Raw genomic sequence first — 20,451 nt, 5'->3', positions numbered from 1 at the left:
GCCTGTAAATTTCTTGATAACAAGGACCTCTCTGTCATCCACTGCTTGCAGTAATGTCTGCACATAGCATGGAGGAATTCAACTCTGAGCATTTTGGAGAACCTCAGAAGTAAGTTAATAAAAGGGATACCTAGCAGCTCTCCAGCTGGCTTCACCACACCAGTGAGCATCAGGAAAGCCATGTGGGCTGAGGGCTTAGCTGAGTGACCATGGTTAAGAAGCTGCTGGGTCCCGCAGAGGGTGACCTGTCTGGCAATAAACTCTATCAGAGTCAGGGGAGTGGAAGGCCGGGGCTCAGGGTGGAACAGCTCAGCCCTGGGCGGGAGCCATCCCTTCCAACAGAAGAATGCAGTTGACTATCTGCTTATCTTTCTCCCCAAGCTGTTTTCTTGCGCGCGTGCGTGTGTGTGTCAAAGTGGACGTTATAGACTGTGAGTGTGTGTCTGTGTGTGTCAAAGTGGATGGTATGGACAAAATCTCCCTATGTCCCTATGTTGCCCAGGCTGGTCTCAAACACCTGGCTTCCAGCAGTCCTCCCTCCTCAGCCTCCCAAAGTGCTGGTATTACAGGTGTGAGCCACTGCGCCCGAGCTTTCGTGACCATCAGGTTGCATCTGAGCGTACGGGTCAGAGGACGACGGAAGAGTAGGGGGAGAAGGGAGCAGCGTCGGGCTGCTGAGCAATGATGAGCTGTCTATGAACATTTTGCCAATTTGAATGAACTTAGCTACCAAAAACAGAAAAAGCCCAGCGGGTCAGCCCTGGCGGAGGGGAGGGAGCCCCAGGCTGTGCTGCTGAGTGCTACACAGGTGTGGTGACCAGTAGCAGGACAGGAGCGCCACATGTGGGGCTCATTTACCCCAAACAGCTGCCTGGAGAGGCCATGGGTCACCCAGTTGGAAGCCGGGGTGAGGGAGAGACTGGCGGTGACCCCCCCAATCCTGGCCGCTCTGGGCCAGCAAGGAGGCCCTGTCTGCTTGAGTTGGGACTTAATCTTTCCTGCCTCTGACACCCCCTTGGGCCAACTGGGTGCCTGTGGGGCTGGCATAAGCCTGGGTACCTGGGGGATGGGGCAGTCAGCACCCCCAGTTCTGTCCTGGACAAAACCAGCTGAGGGTCACGTACTGGGCAGGACCAGGCATCAGACGCTGGTTATGGGCCTGGCTGTTCAAGGGCCCAGGCTGAGCATTCCAGAAGCCTTGGGAAGCAGACAGAACCCCTCCCTCTGCCAACGCCCACAGCCCCAGCTGGGTCTGAGCCAGTGTGCACCCAAGATTGCTTCATTCATCCTCTGCAGGGCTCCAGGAGCATCTGGGGAAGCCTGGGGAAGCCCCCGCTGGATCCAGCTGTCTGAAGAAGGTAGCGCAGGCAGGTCCCGCTGACACGAGCCCCAGCAGCTCCTCTTCCCTGTGGCCAGGGTCCCACCCAAGCAAAAAGGCCATGGTAGAGGAGGTTAAAACTTTATTTGGCTTATAAAATTCCATGTTCTGAGAACATGCTCTGAGCGTGCAGAAAGCGCAGGATGCCTCTCCCGGGCGAGGGCTGAGGCCGGGCCACCTCTGAAGCTGCTGCTGACCCCGTGGACCCAGACCAGGACAGTACCAGGCCCAGTGGTCGTGAAAGTGTGATGGCCACCACCTCTGATGGGACCTGCTGGTGCTGCTGCAGTCCCTGGTGGGCCAGACACTCACTCTGGCAGCCGCCGGCCCCCACCCCGGCCGCGGTTGTCCCGCCATATGCAGTAGTTGAGTGCGGTCGCAAAGGCCAGCCAGGCCAGGTAGGGGTAGAGCAGGCGGGCAGCCAGTGGGCTCACCCGGTACCAGGACACGGTGGTGGCTGCGGCCGCGCCACTAACCAGCAGGAGGTCCACCAGGGCCTGCAGAGATTGGGGGAGGAAGGACAGGGAGGCCTGAGGCACTACATCTACCCAAGTGCGTGTCCCACAGCCGACCCCCGCTGGATTTGGGAGTCCGGAGCCTCACTCACCCCTACTCCACCCTTGAGAGACCCGGCCAAGCCCCTCTCTCGTCTCAGCCTCAGTTTCCTCATCTGTAAAATGGGAACACTCATCCCGCCTGACACAGGCCATGTGTGGGGTGCACATGACATGACTGAAGTGAACTCAGCTCCTTCAGGGGTGTGCTGGTGGCTTAGGGGGCCTTGCACGTTCCTTCCCCTCTCTGAGCTCAGAGTCTTCACTGAGGGCAGCCCCGGCCTCCCGTGTTACTACTGCAGGGCTCAAACAAAAGCTTGCTACTGGCCAGGCGCAGTGGCTCACGCCTGTAATCCCAACACTCTGGGAGGCTGAGGCAGGAGGATCCTTAGAGGCCAGGAGTTCAGCCTAGCCTGGACAACAAAGTGAGACCCCTGTCTCTACAGAAAGTTTAAAAATTAGTCCAGCACCATGGTGCACGCCTATAGTCCCAGCTGTTTGGGAGGCTGAGGCAGGAAGATTGCTTGAGCCCAGGAGGTTGAGGCTGCAGTGAACTGGGATCACACCACTGCACTCCAGCCTGGGTGACAGAGCGAGACTCCGTCTCAAGAAAAAAAAAAAAAAAGGTGGCAAGTGAGGCATAGTGGCTCATGCCTGTAATCCCAGCACTTTGGGAGCCTGAGGCGGGCAAATCACCTGAAGTCAGGAGTTCATGACCAGGCTGGCCAGCATGGTGAGACCTGGTCGCCACTAAAAATACAATTAGCTGGGTGTAGTGGTGCATGCCTGTAATCCCAGCTACTCATGAGGCTGAGGCAGGAGAATCACCTGAACCTTTTACCCAGGAGGCAGAGATTTCAGTGAGCTGAGATCATGCCACTGTACTCCAGCCTGGGTAACAAAGTAAGACTCTGTCAAAAAAAAAGAGGCTGCCAGACACAGAGGCATGGCCTGGAGTCCCAGCTACTCAAGAGGTGAAGACAGGAGTATCACTTGAGCCCAGGAGGTCAAGTCTGCCCTGGGCAACATAGTGAGTCCTCGTCTCTTAAAAAATTTAAAACTTAAAAAAAGAAACAGTTGGCCGGACGAGGTGGCTCACACTTGTAATCCCAGCACTTTGGGAGACCAAGGCGGGTGGATCACCTGTGGTCAGGAGTTCAAGACCAGCCTGGCCAACATGGTGAAACCCCATCTCTACTTAAAAAAAAAAAAAAAAAGTAAAAATTAGCCAGGCATGGTGGCACACACCTGTAGTCCTGGCTACTCGGGAGGCTGAGGCAGGAGAATTACTTGAACCCGGGAGGTGGAGGTTGCAGTGAGCCAAGATCATGCCACTGCACCCCCCTGGGTGATAGAGGGGAGTCTATGTCTAAAAAAAGAGCTGTCATACAGAGGAGCCAGTGTCCAGCCTGCTGCCTCTGAGGGTCACCCACACAGTACTAGGCATCACGTGGGTTTTCCTGCACAGTGGCCCCTAAACCCACGCCTGCAACCCCTTCTGCCTTCGTAGCGTCCCTCACTGGAGGAGAGTCAGTGGAAGGGAGGCTCCAGGACATGGGCTCTCGCCGCCTCTGGCCCCACCTAGAGGCAGTGACCCTGTGTCATGTGTGATGCTGCATGTCCTCCCAAGTGTCAGATCCAGAGATCAGGGACACATGCTGTGGCCACACTTACCCAGCCCATTTGTCGGGCACCAAAGAAGATGGGGGGCCACGCCCAGTTCAGGGCCAGCTGCCCGGTGTAGAGGCCCAGGGGAACCACCGCCTCCTCCGTGAAGCCTCCCAGTTCTTTCCAGATCAGGTAGGAGCCATACCTGAAACAGAGGCCGCAGTTGAGAGCACCATTAGGAAAAAAGCCAGGAGCCTTGCCCACCTCCAAGTGACACAGAGGTGGCTCCGGCGTGACCTGACACTGCTATGTGATCTCAGGGAAGTTGCTTGACCTCTCTGGCCCTTCATTTTTCATAGGGTTGCTCTAGGGATTGTAGTCAGCACCCTGGCAGTGCTTCATGGGATACCCGGCATATAGGACACTCAATAAATACCTGCCATTATTATCACTGTCACTGCTGTGAAGGGGAAGCACGTGGTGTGAGCAGGTAGAGGAGAGGCTCTTAACCTAGCCAGGGCACTGCATGGAAGTTGGGACGTTTGGGCTGGGCCTTAGAGGATGAGTAGTTTTCTAAGGGAGAAAACCGGACATGCAAAGGCTTTGAGGCAGATGTGCGACCCTGAGTCAGTCTGTGTGACTGCAGGGTAAGGTCCAGGGGTGTGGGGGAGTCCTGGTCACGGGAGGAATTAACACAGGGCAACGATAATGCCAGGAATAGTAGCTGGTGCCCTCCAGCACTCACAGGAGCCAGCCCTACTGTTTCCCAAGCATCCACTCATTTCATCCTCATGGCAATGCCCTAAGGCCAGCAGTGTCGGTACCCGCTTTACACAGGAAACTGAGGCACAGGGCGGTGAGGGGACTGAGATCTCTTGGCAGGTCCTCAGTGAATAAAGTCAGGACAGCCAGGGCCAGAGGCCAGGCGCTCACCCACTAACGAGGGGTTTACCTTATCCAGAGCCACAGGGAGTCCCCAAACGTTCCCCTGAAGAGATGCTGGTGGAGTAGGAAGGCCAAGCGGGTGTGGGGAGCCCGTCTGGGCAGGGCCTGGGCTGGGAGGGGTAGGGCCCAGGTGACACCCAGGCTCCAGGGCCTTATTCCCATCAGAGCCGGGCACCTGGCCTGGCTTCTGCTATCCACCCCCTGGAGTGCCTGGCACCTGCCTCCCCACCCTGCATTGGGCTGGCACAGAACCAGAATGCAGGGAACTTTCCAGAAGGAGGATGGGGCGCTGACCACACCTCCTGGGTGCAGTTCTCAGCTACAGCCACCAAGGGGCGCCCTACCCTTCCCAGCACATCCTTAGCTGATGGAATTCCCCTGGTCTAGTCCCAGGGCCTCAGGCCAGACTGACCCTGAAGCGGGCTGTGGGAAGTCCACACTTGCAAGCCCTGTGTCCTTGGGAGGCCCCTTATCACGGGGAGCATTGAGTAGGAATGAGATGAGCCGGGCTCCAGGCAGGAGTTCAGCAAAGGAGCTGCTCCAGGGGCTGTCGCTGCCGTTGTTAATCTTGGAAAGTGTCCCTGCCGCTGCCCACGCCCAACCTTTACACACTACAGGCCTCTGCCTGGAGCTATGACCACGGCAGGGATGCCCGGGTAGGGTGAGCATCCAACCCGCCCCTCCCAGGGGCCCAGGAGGAGAAAGTTCAGTTGTGCAATCTACAGGCCCGCAGCTTCCCCACCCTGGCTTGCCAAATGTGGCTGGGGAAAGCATGCTGTGGCCCAGGGCCCGCCTAGAGGAAACCCTCTGTCCTGGGCAGGCCTCTCTTTGCAAAGGGCCAGACTCATCCCCAGGCTGGCACCCATGCCCACCTACCCCATGGCTGAGTAAAGCGTGCCCCAGACAGGGCCCAGCATCCAGTGGGGCGGGTGCCACGAGGGTGTCTGCAGGGTGCCATACCAGCGGAGACCCTCGCCATGGACAAAGTGGGAGCCCACGAAGCACCCCAGGCTGGGTGCCAGTGTGAAGCCCACGGCAGGCACCCAGGGAGGGGCCATGGCTGTTGCAGCTGCTGTTCGAGGGAGCTCTGAAAGAGAAGACAGGGCTGGGTGAGGACATTCCCGAGGCCATGGGGTCAGGCCTGTGTCTCCTCCAGCATCCCCAAAACGCCTGTCACCCACAGATCAACCAAACAGTCAGCTGATCAGGAGGCAGAGACGTGCGGGGCAGGTGTGGCTGAGTGAACGAATTTCCAGCCCTGCTCCCTGCCCCAGCTGCCTGGCCTCACCCTTGCCCACCCTACCTTGACCTTGGGTCTCCTGGCATGACCCCTCCTCTCTGCTGCCTCCTTCAAGGCCAGTTTGGGTCCCCTCTGCCAAGAAGCCTTCCCAGCCTACCTCCCTGGGCCAAGTCCCAGCCCTGGAGGCCCCCCAAGCCGGTGGTTTACATTCCAGCACTTCACATTCATCATTCATTCATTCACTCATTCATTTGGTGACTGGTATCAGAGTTTGGCTCAAATCCCTTTCCTCACTGCCTCACTGTGACCTCAGGCAAATCACACCAACTTGGGGCCTCAGTTTCCCCCTCGGTAGGACAGGATATCAATGCTTACCTACCTTGAGCACAGCTCAGTGCACAACAGCAAGGAGGGGACCCCACTAAAACCACTGCCCCTTCGCCATGCACCAGAGACAGAGCAGCCTGCCTGGGGCCACAGTGCACTGCCCCAGTGGCAACGTGGCTCCCACCCTGACCTCATCAAAAACGAAGGGCTGGCCGGGCGCAGTGGCTCACGCCTGTAATCCCAGCACTTCGGGAGGCCGAGGCGGGTGGATCACGAGGTCAAGAGATTGAGACCATCCTGGTCAACATAGTGAAACCCCGTCTCTACTAAAAATACAAAAAATCAGCTGGGCATGGTGGCGCATGCCTGTAATAACAGCTACTCAGGAAGCTGAGACAGGAGAATTGCCTGAACCCAGGAGGCGGAGTTTGCGGTGAGCCGAGATCGCGCCATTGCACTCCAGCCTGGGCAACAAGAGAGAAACTCTGTCTCCAAAAAAAAAAAAACAACGAAGGGCTAAGCTCCCACTCACTCTGATTCTAGATGGAGAATCAGGTGTTGTCTGCTCATCTGAGACAAGAAGCCACACAACCTGATTCAGCTGAGCGAACTTGCAGCAAGGCCTGTTGGGGCGAGGGCCAGGACCCAGGGGGCAGGAGGTCGGGAAGGCCCTGAGAGGGCACGGACTGGGGCTGAGGGAGCCTGGACCTCAGAAAGGGACCCCCTGACCAGGAGGAGAGGCCACGGGAAGGACAGTAAGTACTTTTACCCCAGAGGAATGCAAGAGGCAGGCAGTCCAGAGGACACGGAGGCAGCCGGGCTGGGGGGAAGTGGGGGTCGTGCTGGGGCAAGTCAGGCAGCAGGGGCAAAGGGCAAAGGGCAAAGCCAGCCCCAGGGAGAAGGGGCAGCTGCTGGCTTGGAATCCATGGAGCTGTGTGAGCACAGAAGTAACCTCAGTGCCCAGCAGCCAGGGACTATTAAAGACTGGCTGCCCCACAAAACCAGCTTTTGACGGCTTTTTAGTGATGAGAAAGTTCTCAACATAGCGTGAAGAAAGCAGAATATAACATTGACTACAGAATGACCCCAATTTGGGCAAAAAATGGCTAACATAGGTATGCATTTTTTTTGCGATGTAATCTTGCTCTGTCACCCAGGCTGGAGTGCAATGGCGCCATCTCAGCTCACTGCAACCTCCGCCTCCCAGGTTCAATTGATTCTCCCATCTCAGCCTCTGAGTAGCTGGGACTACAGGCACGTGCAACCACACCCAGCTAATTTTTGTATTTTAGTAGAGATGGGGTTTCACCATGTTGGTGAGGCTGGTCTCAAACTCCTGACCTCAAGTGATTCACCCTCTTCAGCCTCCCAAAGTGCTGGGATGACAGGCGTGAGCGACCGCGCCCGAACTATTTTAAAGGAACAATCAGAGTGTCAGGCATCCAGCAGATTCCGGTGCTGCCACTTACTATGATTCACTCCCTTCCCTGGACCTCAGTTTTCCCACCTGTTGAATAGGGACAGTTACCCCACCCCCGAAGGTCGCTGTACAGATGGGCAATAAGGATAGACATTCTTGGGGGCTGAGCATGTGACCTAGGTCCGGGCAAGAAATGTTCCTGTGTTCTCCCTCCCTCTCCCTCCTGCCCCGCCCTCCAGCTTCCAGGGCACATGTGCTCATGAGGTGGGGGTGGGGATCTGATGTCACCACACACAGGAAAGGCCTCCTTCCCCGCAGTGGGAGGTACAGCTGAGCACTGGCCCTGCACCACCACTAAGTGGGTGTGGAGCTCCAGACTGCAGCGCTGGGAGCACCTCCCAGCTCAGCCTCCCATTACATCCTCTCAGGCAAGCCCGGGCCAGCTCAGTCTGCGGCTCATCTGGGCAACCGAAACAACCGCAGCTCTGCTGGAGTCTGCGTGAGTCCACAGCTGAGTTACATTGTGCAGGAACCATAAGGAGCCACGTTCAGCCTTCGCTGGAAACGAGCCGAGCCAGGGTGCCTGTATGTGCCTTTTCCCAAGATGTGCCCAGTTGAGGCCCACCTGCCCCACATTAATGGCCCGTTCTCTCACACGTGTCCCTGTCCAGGTGAGCAAGGATAATGCCACCAGCATGAGACACGTGAGAACCCCTTGATAGGACACAGTACAGACGGGGTCTCACTCTGTTGTCCAGGCTGGTTTTTCACTCCTGGGCTCGAGATTCTCCCATCAAGGCCTCCCAAAGTGCTGGAATTACAGGTGGGAGCCTCTGCACCTGGCCTTAACTAATTTTAGATTTGGAGAACAGTAACAAAAGTAGTACACAGCCCCCATATGCCCTTCACCCAGCCGCCCCTAAGAGTGTGGTTGTCCAAACCAGGAAGTGAGCATTGGCAGGACACGGACTAGGGACCTTTCCTGAAATTCACCAGGTTCCCACTGGTGAGCTCTGCCTGCCCCGGGATCCCACCCAGGATCCCACATGGAGCTTGGTGGTTGTTCGCCTTCCTCTCCCGCAGGCGAGGAACATTTTCCTCATAGTTCCTCGCCTGCCGTGACCTTGTTGCTTTTGGAGTGTGCTTGGGGGGGGGCGTTCATTGTGGAGAACGGTCCCCTCCAGGTTTTCCCGTGGTTGCACCAGGGGAAATGGGTTGGACCAGACCCATCACTGCCCCAAGGGATCTCATCTGCAGGGCCTCCGTGTCCCCATCTGTGAGGTGGTAGTCGAGCCAGTGGGTTTCAAGGTTTCTTTCTGTTCTCAGAGACCTCCCTATAGAAGGTGACCCAGAAGACCAGGCATGGTGGCTCCCACCTATAATCCCAGCACTTTGGGAGGCTGAAGCAGGTGGATCACCTCAGGTCAGGAGTTTGAGACCAGGCTGGCCAACATGGTGAAACTCCATCTCTACTAAAAATATAAAAATTAGCCCAATGTGGTGGCACACACCTGTAATCCCACCAACTCAGGAGGCTGAGGCAGAAGAATCGCTTGAACCCAGGAGGTGGAGGCTGCAGTGAGCCGAGATCGCACCACTGCCCTCCAGCCTGGGCAACAGAATGAGACTCCATCTCAAAAATAAGAAGGTGACCCAGAAACAGAACAAGGAATGTGCCCCTTCTTTGATTCCTCTACCCTAGCTACACCCAGCTCCCTGAGCCCTGTCTTTCCAGCAAAGCCACCACTGTCCCAGGGATGTGTTTTTAGGCTTTTTTTCAATGACTCATGTCTAACCGTCCTCATCATAACCTTTGTGCGAATTTTTCATTACGAAAGTAATGAGTGCAGCAGCCCACAGGTCTGGAAAACTTCACAGCCAGCCCGGCCATCGGGTGGCCTGGGAGAGGGTAGAGCGAGGGTGGGGCATCCAGAGGGAATTGGTTCTGTTAAGAAAGACTGCTTCCCTTTCCTTCAAGGTTCAGGGGTTAAAGTTTTTTTTAGTAAAAAATAACCAGCCTGGCCAATAGGGTGAAACCCCATCTCTACTAAAAAGACAAAAATTAGCCGTGCTGAGGCAGGAGAATCACTTCAACTCAGGAGGCAGAGGTTGCAGTGAGCCCCGATCGCACCACTGCACTCCAGCCTGGGCAATGGAGCGAGACACCGTCTCAAAAATATATACGAATAAAAATAAAGAAGAAATTAAGAATGACTTCCTTAGTAGTCTAGTGGTTAAAAAATAAAAAAGCCTACTGTTTTAAACAAAGAGAGCACATCCAGGCATTGCTGGCCCAATTGAAAGTAAAGAAAACATAAATAAGCCAGGAACGGTGGCTCACGCCCGTAATACCAGCACTTTGGGAGGCCACGGCAGAGGGTCGCTTGAGCCCAGGGATTCTGCAGGGGACTGCAGTAAGCTATGATTGCATCGCTGCACTCCAGCCTGCATACCAGAGTGAGAACGTGTCTCAAAAAAAAAAAAAAAAAAAAAAAAGGAGAGATTCAAAAATGAAATAATGAAAAAGCTAAAGTGAGAAGTAGGCTCCCTCCCTGTCAGCCCAAGCCCCTCACCCCACCTGGAGAACCCACTGTCAATAGTTTCTGGTAAATCCAGCCAGACATCGTGCCTCATGCCAGGCACAGGTGTGTACACATGACAGGACACACACACTCTTCCAGGAAAGAAAGTGGCCCTCGGGGCATAGGGGAGGAGGAAGGCTGGGATCAGACTACACTGGTTCAGGCCGTGGCTCTACCATGTCAGCTGCATAACTCTGGACAATGACTTCCTTGGTAAACCTCAGTTTCCCCCAGTTTTCAGCACTCCCCTGGGGGCCCAGGATTCCGGAAGAGCTTCCCTGCGGGGCTGCCAGCAGTCAGGTGGAGACTCAGGGGCCGTCTGCCCCTGCTGGGCTGAGACTGGCTCTCCTGCCCTTGTTACATGACCCCTTTCACCGCCAGTGGAAACCTGCCTCATTCTACCCTGTCCCAGGCCATTGACTCCACAAACGCCGGGCCTCGCCCATGTTCTGGCAGCAGGCCTTTAGGGGCAGGGCCTGCTGTGTGCCAGGCGAGCTGAGCAGTTGCTTCCTGTACACCACCACCCTTGATGCCCTCGCCCTGCCTGAGCCCATGCTGGCACAGCCTCAAGTCCTGTCTCTCCTGCCATCCAGCCCAGGGCACATGGCTGGTATCAGGTATGGCCAGGCCATGGCACGTTGGCCAGAGGCGCTCCAAGCCCACCTCAAGCCATGGCCTCTGGAAGCTGCCCCCAGGAGCAGCGTGTTCACATCAGGAAGTGCCCGCTTCTCCCACCTGGGCTCCCGTTTCTTTGCAAGGGCCAAGGGGAGCAGACAGGTCCCAGAGGCTGCTCAGCTCACAGGAAGCTCCGTCCAGGCTGCAGCGCACCTGGGCCCCGCACTGGGAATACAGGGACGAGGGGGCATCTAACCGGCCGTGGGAAAAAAAAACTTCCCCGATCTGACCTATTCTCCTCCTCTATGAAACAGGATGTCTCTGGAATCAGGAGCCCGAGGTCTCCCAGACATTCTGAGACCCTCAAGGGAGCTCCGCGTGGGATTGCCCATCTGCGGAATGGGCGGGAGAGGGAGCATCTGCCAGTCCTGGGCCCGCGCTTCCTGCAGGAGAAGCCGCGCTGCCAGGAGCTGGACGGGGCGGGGTTGTCCAAGTTTCCCTCCCGAGCCCCCGGCTGGAGGCCGCCCGCTCAGGAACCCCTGCTGCGGCCCGGACTCGGCTGCCCGCCGCTCCCGCCCCGACCCGGTAACCGAGCCCCAAGTGCTGCCCCGGGCCGCCCCCTCGGGTATCCGGTCCACGGCTCCGGCCTCAGTTTCCCTCTGTTCCGCGGCGCTGTCGGAGTCGCACCCGTGCGGGCCCCACTTCCCGCTACCCACTCCGGATCCCGTCCTCACTCACCAGCGGCGAGGGCACGCTCCGGGAAGGGCACTGCCGGGCAGAAGTTAGCCAGGCCCCTGTCCCGGAGCCCGCCCCCCCCCCCCCCCCCCCCCCGCCCCGGCCCCCCCCCCCAGGCCCCGCCCCCTCCCCGCCTCCAGGCCCGCCCCCAGCCTCCAGGCCCCGCCCTTCACGGCCGCAAGGCTCCGCCCCTCACAGCCGCTGCCCACCGGGCCCCGCTTCGCCGCCAGGCCTCCGCCCAGCCCCATCGCCCGGCCCCGCCTGGCAGCCGGGCCCTGAGCCCACTGGCCTCCGCGCGGGACCGGGAGCTCACTCCTCAAAGCCACTTCTCCCGCGGGACGCGCTTCTGCCTCCCCCGGGCCGCGAGCGAGTCTCTCGGCTCCTTCTCGTCCCCACGGTGACCGGTGACCGCCGCCCGGGCCAGAGCCAGCGCCTAAAACGTTGCCGCGTGTCCGCCAGCAGGTTGCTTCTCATTTCTTCTAGCCTCACTCTTCCCATCTCTAAGATGCGACAACGAGTCCTATCTCCGAGTGAGCAATTACCTCTCCTAAGGGCAAGACCCTGAGCGTCCTCCTGCCCAGCAGCCCTGGCCCCATTTCTGGAGCACCCCAGTTCCTAGAGCTGTTGACCCAGGACACGGAGGCAGCGCGCTGCAGTCTTAGTCCTGGCCCGGCCACTTTCTGGGTGGTTCTCTGGGCCTACATCTCCTCATCTGTAAAATGGGCACAAAGTCGTGGGACTGATGAGGCTGCTACGCGGTGATGAAGGCAGGACACCCCTCAGATGCTGGTTGCTCAGTGAGGGGAGGCTGCCATCATCACAGCCCAGAGGTAGCCCCCGGCTGCCCAGGTCCGCTCCCATGCAGGGCATTTCCAGCCGCAGGCCCTTGGCACTGTGGCTGTCTTGCTGCAGCCCAAGGCTGTCTCTGCCCCCTCCGACCAACTCACCCTGGCAGCACCCCTCAGCCTGCACCAGCCGCACTGGCCCAAACTGATCATTCGGGGCCAGGGAGAAATGAGGCTAATTCTCCCCAGAGGCCAGGAGCCTCCTTGGTGACCAGCCAGGCTGCAGTATGGCTTTCCCAGGACCTGGCGTTTTTGCCTTTGTGGGCCTCTTCCTCCATTAAAAAACAAATATATATATTCTATTTTTAAGTGTTTTGGCCTAAAGACAAGGATAACCCAGGCTCAGTTCTATTAATCTTTTTCTTCTGGGTTTCTTTCTTTCTTTTTCCGTTTGCTTCTTTTTCTTTTTAAAAATTCCTTTTTAGCAGGGTACAGTGGCTCACGCCTGCAATCCCCGCACTTTGGGAGGCTGAGGTGGGTGGATCACCTGTGGTCAGGAGTTCCAGGCCAGCCCAGTCAAATTGGTGAAGTTCCATCTCTACTAAAAATACAAAAATCAGCTTTGCGCAGTGGCAGTATTGTAGCCAATGAGGTTTATCCAAGGCGCAATTATTGCTAATTGTAAACTTTTCCCAACACCCTGCCATGACGACTTGAAATATAGTTGGCATTGGCAATTTTCGACAGTCTCTACTGAGACTGAATTTAAAAAAAAAAAAAAACCAGCTAGGCGTGGTGGTGGGCACCTGTAATCCCAGCTACTAGGGGGAGTAAGGCAGGAGAATCACTTGAATCCAGGAGGCAGCAGTTGCAGAGGACCGAGATCATGTCACTGCACCCCAGGGCAACAAGAGCGAGACTCTGTCTCAAAAAACAAAAAATCCTTCTTTTTTGTGTGTGTTTCTCATTTTTTATTAAATTTCATAACATTTTTAAATTTTCTTATGCCTTTTCCCATATGTTTAATTTCCTGTGATTTAAAAGAAATGAAAACATTTCATGTGCCCCTAGATGATTATGGCCCTAGGCACTGCACCTGCTACTCCCAAAGGAGGGCCTGGCCACGTCTCCCGCTGGGAGGTGAAAGCATCCAGCCCTCCTGGCTTCCAGGAAGGAGCTGCCACAGGTGTGGCTGGAGCAGCAAACTCTCCTTCCCTAGAAGCCCCCTGGGGAGCAGGCCAAGCGGCTTCCTCCCAGCCTAGCTCCTCCTGCCCACAGGACTCTAGGCCCATGGGGGGCAGGGTTTTCTGTCCCCAAATACCAGCTGCATGCCAAGGCCAAAGGGAGGAGCTGAGAGAAACACACAAGGTCTTTGCCCTGATGAAGTTCACTCCCCGTTCACAGATGAGAACACTGCAGGTCAGAGGGAGGTACCCCCTGGGGGATTCACGCTGCAGGCCTGGATATGGGTAAGGGCGCCCTGTCCTGCTGTACCTGGCAGCCTCTCCATTATTTCTCCATCCCTATGGACCCCATCTGAGCCTGGGGCTTTGTCTCTTCCCTGGGCAGCACCCACAGCCCCTAGTTGGTCCCCAGCTGGCCTCCAGCTGGCCCCCAGTTCCCATCTTGTCCCTTCCTGCTGCTCCACACCTCTCCTCTGCTCAGGACATACTGTGGCTCCCATGGCCTTGAAATCCGATCAAAGATTTAGCCTGACACTAGAGGCCCCGCCAAGCTGAAGTCAAGCTGACTGTTCCCAGTCCTACCTCTGTGCCTTTTTTTTTTTTTTTTTTAAATTTTTGTGAGGCAGGGTTTCATTCTGTCCCCCAGGTTGTAGTGTAGTGACACAATCACGGCTCACGACTCACTGCAGCCTGAGTTCAAGCAATTCTCCTGCCTCAGTCCCCCAGTAGCTGGGACTATAGGCATGTGCAGCCATGGCCTAATTTTTTTTTTTTTTTTTTTTTTTTTTTTTTTTTTTGAGATGGAGTCTTGCTCTGTCACCCAGACTGGAATGCAGTGGTGCAATGTTGGCTCACTGCAAACTCCGCCTGCTGGGTTTAAGCAATTCTCCTGCCTCAGCCTCCTGAATAGCTGGGATTACAGGCACACACTACCATGTCTGGCTAATTTTTGTATTTTTTTTAAATAAAGACAGGATTTCACCATGTTGGTCAGGCTGATCTTGAACTCTTAACCTCGTGATTCACCCACCTCAGCCTGCCAAAGTGCTGGGATTACAGGCGTGAGTCACTGCGCTGGGCAGACCTGGCTAATTTTTAAATTTTTAGTAGAGGTGGGATTTCTCTGTTGCCTGGGTTGGTCTTGCACTCCTAGGCTCAAGCTGTACTCTCTCCTTCGCTTCCCAAAGTGCTGGGATTACAGTCACGAGCTACTGCCTGGCTCTTTCTACATTAAAAAACATAAGTCTATGTTGTTTTATTGTGAAATGTTCTAAACAAAAATGTATCTAAAACACACATGTGACTGGGTGCAGTGGCTCATGTCTGTAGTCCCAGCATTTTGGGAGGCCGAGGCAAGTGGATTACCCAAGGTCAGGAGTTCAAGACCAGCCTGACCAACATGGTAAAACCCTGTCTCTATTAAAAATACAAAAATTAGCCAGGCCTGGTGGCAGGCACTTGTAATCCCAGCTACTTGGGAGGCTGAGGCACGAGAATTGTGGGAACCCAGGGGCAGAAGTTGCAGTGAGACAGGATCACACCTCTGCACTCCAGCTTGGATGATGGAGCAAGACTCAGTCTAAAAAACAAAACAAAACAAAAACATGTGTATACATTATAGTAATATTAAGGCCAGGTGTCCCCACTCCCCAGGCTATGACCAGAACATTACCAATGTCCTAGGAGCGCCCTGATGACCTCCCCAGCGATTCCTCCCTGCCACCCCTATCTTAACTTGAGTTGAACAGACCCTTTCTTTCCTTTAGGGTTTTATGAATCCTACCCAGGTGTGTTTCCCTGAGTACTATGTGTGCAGAGAGGCAGCACACCCCCGGCTGGGGAAAAACGGGTGCCATGCCACGCCGGAAGACTCACAGGAAGGTAAACTCAGCTGAGTGTCTGGGGCACAGGCTGGGCTCAGCCTCTGTGAGTACTGCCAGGAGCCCCCTCTGGGGCAGGCAGAGGGCATGGTTGTGGGTAGGGCTCCCTTGTTAGGATGCTGGGCAGAGCTGTGGCATGGTCATTTAGCAGGAAATGGTCAGGGGCATGAGCTTTTCTGTCTCTATGCTTCTGAGCTCACAGTGCCCTCAGGAGGAGGGTGCTCAGACGTCAGGAGCAGCGTGAGGCCTGTCAGGTGGGTCCTCAGCAGACCCAGGCAGCAGGAAAAGAATAGGGCTTCCTCAGCCTGTGATTGGTACCAGCCACGTGCAGGCAAGAGCCTGGGCCAGGCTCGCTGGGCAGTCAGTACTTAAGGGAGCAGCATGGCAGCAGGGATGTTGGTAATGCCAGCTCTCGACACATCTGGAGTCCTGCTCCCGGCTGCACGGGCTGCACAGCCTGGCACACACATCATCCCCGGGTCTTTCTTCACCACCCCCTGAGGATGCCCTCACCCCTCCTGCATGGATCCTCATTTCCTGGATTTCACATCTTCCTCCTTCACGGTCTCCCCTTGCTTGTGTTGAGCCTGTCCTCCAGGAGTCCTTGAGAAAGACTGCCCAGAAGGTAATGCTAGTCAATTCTTGCATCTGACCTCACGGAGGAGCGATGCTCAGCTGAGCATCATGGTCCTTCAGAATCATGAAAAGATGTTGTCAGCCGGCTGCCACACCGCGGCTAAATAGGCTAAAGCCATTCCGTTTTGGGAGCCTTTGGTGGATTTTGTTTGGTTTTTATTATTTTATTTTTTTTAATTTATATTCATTTATTTATTTTTTGAGATGGAGTCTTGCTCTGTCGCCAGGCTGGACTGCAGTGGCACGATCTCAGCTCTCTGCAACCTCCGCCTCCTGGGTTCAAGTGATTCTCCTGCCTCGGCCTCCCGAGTAGCTGGGAATACAGGCATGCACCACCATGCCCAGCTAATTTTTGTATTTTTTAGTAGAGACAGGATTTCACCATGTTGGTCGGATGGTCTCGATCAAAGTGCTGGGATTACGGGTGTGAGCCACTGCACCCCGCCTGTGTTTATATTTATATTTTATTTTTTTGTAGACACGGGGTGGCGCTGTGTTGCTCAGACCTGTTTCAACTCCTGGGCTAAAGCAATCCTCCTGCTTCGGCCACACTGTGGATCCTTTATATGTAATCGGTTTTGTTCTTCCTGGAAGATTTTTAAGATTTTGGGCACCAGAATTCTGAAATTTCACACTGATATTCCTCTATGTGGGCCTAATTTCTCTTCTTTTGAGACAGAGTCTCACTCTGTAACCCAGGTGGGAGTGCAGCTGATTATGTGAGCCTGATTTCCTCCAGAGTGCCCCCGCTCAAGAGGTCCTTTCTGGCTGGGCGCGGTGGCTCACGCCTGTAATTCCAGCACTTTGGGAGGCCGAGGCGGGTGGATCACCTGAGGTCAGGAGTTTGAGACCAGCCTGACCAACACGGAGAAACCCTGTCTCTACTAAAAATACAAAATTAGATGGGTGTGGTGGCACATGCCTATAATCCCAGCTACTCGGGAGGCTGAGGCAAGAGAATCGCTTGAACCTTGGAGGCAGAGGTTGCACTGAGCCAAGATTGTGGTGCCATTGCACTCCAGCCCAGGCAACAAGAGCGAAGCTCCGTCTCAAAAAAAAAAAGAGGCCCTTTCTCTCTGAAAGCTCATTCTTTGCTTTTCAGAAGTTGGATTATTTCTTTGATTTCCTTCCCTCTATTTTCTCACTTCTCTTTCTTTCTAAATATGTGTTATGCAGCAATCCCTTCTCTTTCTGGAACTTCTATTACTCAGAATGGAGGGCCTCTAGGGCTGGTTTTCTAACTTCCGTTACTTTTCTTTTCTTTTTTTTTGAGATGGAGTCTCACTCTGTCACCCAGGCTGGAGCGTGCAGTGGTACAATCTCAACTCACTGCGACCTTTGCCTCCCAGGCTCAAGCAATTCTCCTGCTTCAGCCTCCCAAGTAGCTAGGACTACAGGTGTGAGCCACCACATCTGGCTAATTTTTGTATTTTTAATAGAGACTGGGTTCCACCACCTTGGCCAGGCTGGTCTTGAACTCCTGACTTCATAAGGTCTTCTCACCTGGGCCTCCCAAATTGCTGGGATTACAGGTGTAAACCACCGTGCACAGCCATTTTTTTTTTTTTTTTTTTTCCCATTATCACCTTTTATTTTAGATTCAGGGGGTACATGTGCAGGTTTGTTACATGGATATACTGTGTGATGCTGAGGTTTGGGAGACAATTGCTTCTGTCACCCAGAGAGTGAGCATGGCAGTGATAGGCAGTTTTTCAAACCGTGCTTCCCTCCCTCCCTCCTTCCCTCCCACCTCTGGTAGTTCCCAGTGTCCATTGTTCTCATCTTTTTTTTTTTTTTTTTTTTGAGACGGCGTTTCGCTCTTGTTACCCAGGCTGGAGTGCAATGGCGCGATCTCGGCTCACCGCAACCTCCGCCTCCTGGGTTCAAGCAATTCTCCTGCCTCAGCTTCCTGAGTAGCTGGGATTACAGGCACGCGCCACCATGCCCAGCTCATTTTTTGTAGTTTTTAGTAGAGTCGGGGTTTCACCATGTTGACCAGGATGGTCTTGATCTCTTGACCTCGTGATCCACCCGCCTCGGCTTCCCAAAGTGCTGGAATTACAGGCTTGAGCCACCACACCCGGCCGTTTTTTCTTTTTTTGAGATGGAGTTTCCCTCTTGTCGCCCAGGCTGGAATGCAGTGGCTTGATCTGGGCTCACCGCAACCTCCACCTCCTGGGTTCAAGCAATTCTCCTGCCTCAGCCTTCCAAGTAGCTGGGATTACAGGTGTGAGCCACCGGCGCCTGGCCCATCATTTCTGTGTCCATGTGTATCGATGTTTAGCTCTCACTTATAAGTGAGAACATGTGGCATTTGATTTTTTGTTTCTGCATTAATTTGCTTAGGATAATGGCCTCTAGCTGCATCCGTGTAACTTCCTTTTCTTGGTGACTTTTATTCTATTTTTTTTTAAACAGAGTTTCACTGTTGCCTGGATTTTTTTTTTTTTTTTTTTTTTTGACAGGGTCTCTGTCACCCAGGCTGGAATGCAGTAATTCAGTCATGGCTCAAGCAATTCTCTTAACACAGCCTCCCATGTAGCTGGAACTACAGGCATGAGTCACAATGCCCAGCTATATATTTTTTTTTCTTTTGTAGAAACATGGTCCTTCAAGCATCTGCTTTTGGTGAAGAAAAAAGGAAACAGTCTGACTATGTTGCCCAGGCTGCTCTTGACCTCCTGGCCTCAAGTGTTCCTCCTGTGTCGGCCTCCCAAATCACTGGGATTACAGGTATGAGCCACTGTGGCCAATAATTTTCTTTTCTTTTCTTTTTTTTTTTTTTTTGAGACAGGGTCTCACTTTGTCACCAGGCTGGAGTGCAGTGGCACAATCTCGGCTCACTGCAGCCTCTGCCTCCTGAGTTCAAGCGATTCTCTGCCTCAGCTTCCCAAGTAGCTGGGATTACAGGCACATGGCACCACGCCCAGCTAATTTTTTGTATTTTTAGTAGAGATGGGGTTTCAACAGTTTGGCCGGGCTGGTCTTGAACACCTGACCTCGTGATCCACCTGCCTCAGCTTCCCAAAGTGCTGGGATTACAGGCGTGAGCCACTGAGCCCAGCCAATAATTTTCTTTTTTTTTTTTTTAAAGAGGGTTTCACTTTTGCTGCCCAGGCTGGAGTGCAATGGCATGATCTCAGCTCACTGCAACCTCTGCCTCCCGGGTTCAAGTGATTCTCCTGCCTCAGCCTCCTGAGTAGCTGGGATTACAGGTATGTGCCACCATGCCCAGTCCAGAGACCCTTTGTCCCTTTCCAGTGAAACCCCAGATGGGTTCCAAAGCTAGGGGAAGACATCACCCAGTGGCTAGGGAGCAGGAGGGAACCTAAAGATCTGTTTCTCAAAGGCACCTCGAAATAATCCTCTTTGTTTTAGCCTCCTTTCACCCTTAGATCTAGAAGCAGCAGCTGCTGCTGCCAGTTCTTAAGTTTTTCAGGTTTCTGTTGTATGTATAAGGATGGGCTCACAGCCTTCCCCAATCCTGGGGGAGATTTAGCGGTCTGAGATCAGCTCAATCATGTAATACCAGCCTAACTGCTTTCCAGCTTCCAGAGATTCTGCTGCTGGGGTCCGCTTTCCGGTTCTTCCTGTCCTTGTGTGTTTATATCTATGAATATCCCTTTGTTGTGGATTTATGGGCTTCCAGAGGCAGTGCTCTCTTTATGCGTCTTAACCTGAAAGTCTCCTCCTTTTCTATATAATTTTTTTTTTTTTTTTTGAGACAGAGTTTCATTCTTGCTGCCCAGGCTGGAGTGCAATGGCATGGTCTCGGCTCACTGAAACCTCTGCCTCCTGGGTTCAAGCACTGAAACCTCCACCTCCTGGGTTCAAGTGATTCTCCTGCCTCAGCCTCCCTAGTAGCTGGGATTACAGGTGCCCACCACTGCGCCCAGCTAATTTTTGTGGGGGTTTTTTTGTTTGTTGTTTTTGTTTTTTTGAGACAGAGTCTTGCTCTGTTGCCCAGGCTGGAGTGCAAAGGTGCTATCTCGGCTCACTGCAATCTCTGCCTCCCAAGTTCAAGCGATTCTCTCCCATAACCTCCCAAGTAGCTGGGGTTACAGGCATGTGCCACCACGCCTGGCTAATTTTTGTATTTTTAGTAGAGATGGGGTTTCACCATCTTGGCCAGGCTGATCTTGAACTCCTGACCTTGTGATCCACCTGCCTCAGCCTCCCAAAGTGCTGAGAATACAGGTGTGAGCCACTGTGCCTGGCCAAATTTTTATATTTTCAGTAGGGATGGGGTTTCACCACGTTGGCCAGGCTGATCTCGAACTCCTGACCTCATGATGCAACCGCCTTGGCCTCCCAAAGTGCTGAGATTACAGACATGAACCACCTTGCCTGGCTTTTTTTTTTTTTTTTTTTTTTTTTGAGACAGAGTCTCACTCTGTTGCCCAGGCTGGAGTGCAGTGGCATGATCTCAGCTTACTGCAACCTCTACTGCCTGGGTTCAAGTGATTCTCCTGCCTTAGCCTCCCAAGTAGCTGGGACTATAGGTACTCACCACCACATCCAACTAATTTTTGTATTTTTAGTAGAGACAGGGTTTCTCCGTG

The 20,451-nt window shown here is 54.3% G+C and overlaps 1 protein-coding gene and 1 non-coding gene across 2 annotated transcripts; one reads left to right on the top strand and one right to left on the bottom strand.

Moving 5' to 3' along the window:
• Window positions 1-1,444: 1,444 nt before the first annotated feature.
• On the bottom strand, window positions 1,445-11,534 carry TSPO (translocator protein). The gene is made up of 4 exons (XM_032261388.1): window positions 11,408-11,534; window positions 5,362-5,572; window positions 3,607-3,745; window positions 1,445-1,875 (listed from the first exon to the last, which is right to left on the bottom strand). The coding sequence occupies exons 2-4, from the start codon at window positions 5,541-5,543 to the stop codon at window positions 1,687-1,689; spliced, it is 510 nt and encodes a 169-aa protein (XP_032117279.1). The 5' UTR covers window positions 5,544-5,572; window positions 11,408-11,534; the 3' UTR covers window positions 1,445-1,686.
• A 1,273-nt stretch (window positions 11,535-12,807) lies between these two features.
• On the top strand, window positions 12,808-12,948 carry LOC116538929. Its single transcript, XR_004263849.1, has one exon. It is a non-coding gene; the product is annotated as a U4 spliceosomal RNA (small nuclear RNA).
• Window positions 12,949-20,451: the final 7,503 nt, after the last annotated feature.

Source organism: Sapajus apella, unplaced genomic scaffold (assembly GCF_009761245.1).
Source record: "Sapajus apella isolate SASKATOON/1434 unplaced genomic scaffold, GSC_monkey_1.0 scaffold123, whole genome shotgun sequence".
Taxonomy (NCBI): Eukaryota; Metazoa; Chordata; class Mammalia; order Primates; family Cebidae; genus Sapajus; species Sapajus apella.
Note: the sequence above shows the minus strand (reverse complement) of the source record. Positions and strands in the feature narration are given on the sequence as shown.